The sequence below is a fragment of the Watersipora subatra genome, chromosome 11, assembly GCF_963576615.1.
Source record: "Watersipora subatra chromosome 11, tzWatSuba1.1, whole genome shotgun sequence".
Lineage (NCBI taxonomy): Eukaryota > Metazoa > Bryozoa > Gymnolaemata > Cheilostomatida > Watersiporidae > Watersipora > Watersipora subatra.
The window spans coordinates 3,959,624-3,966,257 of NC_088718.1; the positions used below are offsets into that span (position 1 = coordinate 3,959,624).

At 32.4% G+C, this 6,634-nt stretch overlaps 1 protein-coding gene across 1 annotated transcript; it reads left to right on the forward strand.

Moving 5' to 3' along the window:
• The first annotated feature begins 423 nt into the window (after nt 1-423).
• Nucleotides 424-964, forward strand: LOC137408722 (protein FAM200A-like). Its single transcript, XM_068095302.1, has 2 exons — nt 424-588; nt 767-964. Exons 1-2 carry the CDS (start codon nt 424-426, stop codon nt 962-964), a joined length of 363 nt encoding a protein of 120 aa, XP_067951403.1.
• Nucleotides 965-6,634: the final 5,670 nt, after the last annotated feature.

Below are 6,634 nucleotides of genomic sequence, written 5' to 3' on the forward strand. Positions count from 1 at the left end.
CAGACAAGCTTTGGCTGCTAAAACCCTTCCTGAATCATTCTCAACAATCCTTAATCAGGTAATTTGCATAGTAAACTATATCTAAGGCGGGTCCCTGAACTCTAGATTGATTAAAGAACTATGCAGAGATATGAAAGCAGAGCATCAAGTTCTTTTATATCAGACAAATGTTTGTTGGTTTTCTAAAGAAAACGTAACTTCAAGCACATTCCCACTACGAGAAGAAATTAAGATCTTTTGTGAACAGAACAACAAAGCAGAATTCGAAACATGGCTGAAGGATGAAGTTTGGCTGATTAATCTGGCCTACTTGGCTGACATATTCGACCAAACTAACAAACTTAATCACCAAATGCCAGGAAAAAACACAAACATATTCGAGTTCATGGATGCCTTGAAAGCATTCCTATGCAAACTTGAATTATGGAGGAAAAGGTAGCTCAAGGTAATTTTTCTATGTTTGAATCGCTTTCCTTGATTCTAGAGCCCAAAGATAAAGAGTCTATTTCAATGCATGAATCATTACAAAGTAATATTATATCTCACTGGAAATCTTTGGAGTCAGAGTATCAGCACTATTTTCCTGAGGTGAGTGAATCAGACCTGAGCTTTGTCAGAAATCTTTTTCGCTGTTTTGCTGAAAGTGTACCTGATGAGCTGCAGGAAGAACTCATAGATTTACAGAATGACTCATTGCGCAAAAGATGTTTATAAAGATAAAACCATTGAAGAATTTTGGTCTTCCATGATTCATTCATATCCATAGACAGCCAAACATGCCCTTCGAGCTCTGCTCCCATTTGTGTCTCCATACTTATGCGAGTTCGCTTTCTCCTCCATGGTTGTTCTCAAGTCGAAACAACGAAACCAACTGGGACTTGACGACATGCGATGCGCTTTGTCAACCATTTCCCCAAAGATTGAGAACTTGGTGAAAAACAAGGAGTACAATCCACCCCACTAACAAACTGACTACTGAAAATTAAAAGACAAAAACAATTTAGTATAGCATTGCTTTATATAAGTAAACAAATAGAAGCATGTCAAATCTGCTGACTCTTATATTATTCTAGTTTATAATGCATTGTTATAAACACCAAATATTATGATGTTTATAACATGTGGTCCATGACTTTTAGATAAGGAGCTCAGGAGGTTCATGGCTCCAACGTAGATGGGAACCACTGTTTTACAACCTCTCAAACAATGTAAAAGGACCAATCAGATTGCAACAGGTTCATTATAGCTGTAGATTCAGACTTGTTCTGTCAAATGACCTTAGGTCTAAGATTTTTGGCAATACAAACAGCCAGCCATGCAAAAATGCCACCAAACCTAGCCAGCTTCATTGGCTATAGACCAAGACTGTCCATACCAAGTCTTTTCTAGAGACCTTATGTAGGTTTCAAAATATTCTATTTGAGCAGTAGGAGGCACTTGATTTGATTGGCTTTGACCAGTCCCATCATCAGGTGAGTGCAACGATTCATTGGCACAGCCACCTTGTAAAGGTTTTGCTAAATGGGTATAAGGGAATGGTTAATTGAGCCTGCAACCAATCGATTCACTTGATTCTGATAATCTCCGTGGTAGGTGTGCTGGGTCTTAATTATCTATGCAGCATGTGTTTGGTATGACATCACCTCCAATGCAATTACCATTTTCCATATCACAAGCTGACGTATCTATTATATGAAAATCAATACTGGTAATTCAAAAATACAAGCAAGAATAGAAAGAACACAACAGCACATTAATTTAATAATAGTATTTCCTTTGCTCCGGCTCACACCTGTAAAAGTGGTTGCTGCTTTTCTACTGATGTCAATTGTATTCTTCAATTTATGGAGACTCTCCTGGGCATTTTTTTGCTCTTACTCTGCCTCTTCTCTTGAAACATACAATGCATGTTAACAACTAGTCAAGAATCATGATACCCATAATAACGCTACGCGTGGCATATTAATGAAACTGAATCACTGTCAAACTTTTCGACAGTGTGGTAGTTCATGATAAATTCTCAAAAAATATAAAGCCAGCACTCCGCCTTGCTGAACCAACGCGTAGTGGACCATTCACCTAAGGTTACCAAATAAAACCCCATTCATTATTATAAGTCAAAATTGAAAAAACCAACTTTACCTTCAAGAATAATTATTTATTATATTGAATATATTAATTTTAGTAAATAATAACAAAAAAATAATGGTTTATAGTCAAATATAACAAATGGTACAGTACAGACCTTTTCTCATTCTGTTTCTTCTGACACGACCAGACTCCACAAGTTCTTTGAGCGTTTCCATGAGCCAAAATTTATGGAACTTAGTAGTTTAGTTGTCTCACGTAGCGTTGTGTTCAAGTTATTAGTGCTGAAGAATTGTCAAGCAAAATAATAAATATTTATCCCTTCGGAAGCGGTGCTGTCCGAATACAACAGAACACCTAACAACAAAAAGTCTTGCTCAGCATAGACATAGAGATAAAACGCAACTTCCCATTGGCTGCAAAATTGTTAGGGACAATTCGACCGTATGCTTCGTAGAACGCCCATCGACGAGATCAGGCGACCAAGAAGCACGACCGACTTCGTGGATAAGCTACATGTGTCTATTGACTGTTTTGAGTGTATGAACTGTGGTATGGGCGGTTATATAATAATTATTCGTATCTCAACTATTTTATAAAGATATTGAAGCGAGAGTCAAAATGTTACCCACAGTACAAAAAAACAAACCCTCACAGTGTCCATCTTGTTCCTGCATGAATATCAAGTCTCCTCCTGAGGGCAAAGTGTATAATAAAATAGGGACATTAACAAGCAATTCAAGGTCACTAGGTGTGTTTGTTTTGGGGTACGACTAAAATACAAGTACATTAGAGTTACGTGTATTGTGTATACTACTCCATCCTAGTACATGTTCCAATGTTTTAATGCATTGAAAAATAGATGAAATGCAAAAGGAAACGGATTAATCGTATGGTACCTAGATTTAAAAACCATAATTATTCTATAACAGATTTAAGAAGGTTCTATTAGATAAGAGGTTATATATATATATATATATATATATATATATATATATATATATATATATATATAGAGGTAGATATTGTTATAAATAAGCTATAGCTAAAAATACTTCCAGTCAAATTCAGTTCTCAGAAACAACTAAGTTCCAAATCTATATTTTTTTGTATTTTAAGAAATGTTAGAAAATGCCAAACTTTTTTCTATAAAAATTGAAGAATGTATTCCCAGCTACTTAAAAAGTACAGTTGCTTTATGCAACAGTTTGTATGATGGACATGAAGTTTTTTGTGTAACCAATTCCATGAGAAATTCACAAATCTTTTGAAAAGCAGATGTTTCAGTTAACCTTTTAAGAATATAATTATTGGATTGCAACGCACTCTTCCATTCTGTATTCATATTTTTTTGCAAAATAAACTGAGTAAAAATTTTATTTAAATAAATACAAAAACTAGTAGTGACTAAAATCTAGGAAAAAGCTACAAATCTTTTATCTATATTACAATTAATAAGAGTTGTTCACATCTATCTTTGGAATTCCACCGCTTATAAAAGTAAGGCAATGCTTGTGCCAACCAGTGAAAAGATGGATAACATCTGCTCGGCTTGAGGCAATTTCATAATATTGGCCACCACAAAATATAAAAACACCTTCGTTGAATCCCATAACGTAGGCGTTATCTGTTGCTAAAACAATAAAATAATATAAAGTACACCAGTGATTCTTTAGAGGAAATTAGAAATGATAGAGAAGCAAACATATTTCTGAAACTGACTGCAGTACAAGGTGTTTGGTATTGCACTGTCGTCAGGCCCAAAAAACATTGTTTAAATAAGTTTAGTGTACCAAGCACACACTTAAAGCTAGGTTTTTACACGTAGTATGTATCTTCAACTATTTTACTGAATTTCAGCATTTTATCACTAATTTATTGCCTATTAGTTTCTGGCTTGGTTTTAAATGTACTTTTAGTCAATCCCATTAAAACCTTTTTCAACCAAATTTGACAAAAAGTGTGAACGATTGATTTCCGTAATGAAGGGGATTTTTGTTAGAAAGTTAAGGAATGTTTTCTGACCACTGGTTTTCTGTTTGAATGAATTGCAACTCCAAATTTGCTACTGGTTTTAGAAGGAAAATAACACTGTTTTACACCCGACAACTGCTGAACTAAAAAAATCAGTCTTCGTGAAAATGTCATGGTGAAAATGTTTTCATCAAGCAGCATTTTGGCGTCTTGGTTATTTTGATATATGTAATAAGCACACAGACTGCTAAATTTGAACTGGAGTGAAAATTTTGTGGAATTTGTATGGTGAATTAATATTTGTATGGTGAAGTAAAAAATTACTTTGTACCACTTCAAAATAGGAAAAAAATTATATATCAGAGTAACAGCATCCTGAGAGTACACTGTATAACATATGGGTTCAAAAACATTCATCTCAACAATCTTTAATGAGCGATGTTTAAGGCTTTTGGAAAAATTGAGGTATCTAAGTGAGAGTGAAAAGTGTGGTAAAAGTTACATATTAAACATATTGAGAATGAAAATGAAAATAATTTGGTAATCTACATTAGTATGGATGTTATGAGTAAGTTGTGTCACAACTCATTGTGTTTTTAAACACAATCTCTACCTCTGAAACTACATTTCACCTACACTTCTGTCCGCATGTCTCCAGAGTAAGAAACAATAAACACCTTATTTCATTGATTAATGTTTTATTAATCAACGAAATTAAGTATATGAATGATGATATGAATATGGACAGTTTCAACCCTTGAACCAATTTTTATATGCAGGTTTGACGGTATTTAAATATTAAACCTTTAAAAGTGACCGTTCATTTTTTATGGTATGTACGTAGATTAATTATTGATTTGTTTGAACTGTCTACTAAAGTTCAAAGATCAATCGTGTGACAATCTAAGGAAACTAGAACATGTCCACAAGCTAGCATTTTACAGTGGGCATCTTGTTCTTGCATGAATATCAAAGTTTCTCCTGCAGAGCTTGTGCATGCAGAGAATTCTGCCTTAGCAAACAGTTCAAGGTCAACAGGTGTTTTTTCGTCTGTGTACCACTGAAGAAGAATTCAATTCTTATTTGAAATGTTTCTGTGGACATGTTGGTTTATCATAGTTTATGAGACTATTTGAATGGTATTGTGAGGCATTTCAAGTAAGATGGAACTCAGTGTCTATGAGAGTTAATGATAAGTTTTAGTCACTAACTAAAGATCAAAGTTCAACTCCTGCCTAGACTTCTACTTACACATTGTACTCTACTCAACATATTCCTACTTGAAAATCTATGCTCTACCTACTGTTGTACTAATTTATACTCTACCTACTGCTATACTAGTCTATGATCTACCTATTGATACACTAGTGTATAGTCTACCTACTGTTATACTAGTTTATACTACACCTACGGACGTACATATCTATGCTCTGCCTACCACTATACTAGTCCCTAATCTACATACTGCTATGCTAACTTATACTCTACCTATGGCTATACTAATCCATACTCAACCTACTGTTTTACTAGTCTATACTATACTATCACACCCTTAGAGTCTCCTTAATTTTTTTAACGAGCTCCAGGCTGGGATGCTTGAAACAATCTCTGATCGATTGCTGATGTACGATAATCAATTGCTTTGGCGGTTCGATTCAGTTATTTCAGTTTTTGTGTACCGTCACATATTCCAATCATCAAAAGAAATAATTTTCGGACAAATTTAAAAGACATGCATCTGGAGTTCTCATTTATGTAGAAGTAACATGGCTAGATCAGCCATAGATAGATAGATAGATAGATAGATAGATAGATAGATAGATAGATAGATAGATAGATAGATAGTTAGATAGATAGATAGATAGATAGATATATATACATATATGTATATATTTATATATATATTATATATTATATTATATATCATAAATATATTAATTATTATATATATAATATAATAACTTATATATATAAATTATTAAATTATATATATATTTATATATATATTGATATATATATATTTATATATATATATATATATATATATATAATATAATAATTTATATATATAAATTATTAAAATATATATATATTTATATATATATTGATATATATATATTTATATATATATATAATATAATAATTTATATATATAAATTATTAAAATATATATATATTTATATATATATTGATATATATATTTATATATTAATATATATAAATATATATATATATATATATATATATATATATATATATATATATATAGATAGATAGATAGATAGACAGGCAGACAGACAGACAGATAGATAGACAGATAGTGTTATGCCAACGGGAGTTCCATAACAAATTTATATGTGCTGTTATTTCAACTCCAATTTGTTATCTATCACTTTTCATTTTAGTCACATGATTCATATGCCCAAGATCACTCTTCTCATGTCATTGATTCTACAGTTTGTATTTTTCTTCGTAATGCTACTAGAGTTCCTAGGGTTAACTGTAGTAGTGGCTCGAAGGAAAACCAACATATTGCATTAATTTCAGAAAAGGAATTCTCACAACTTCTGCA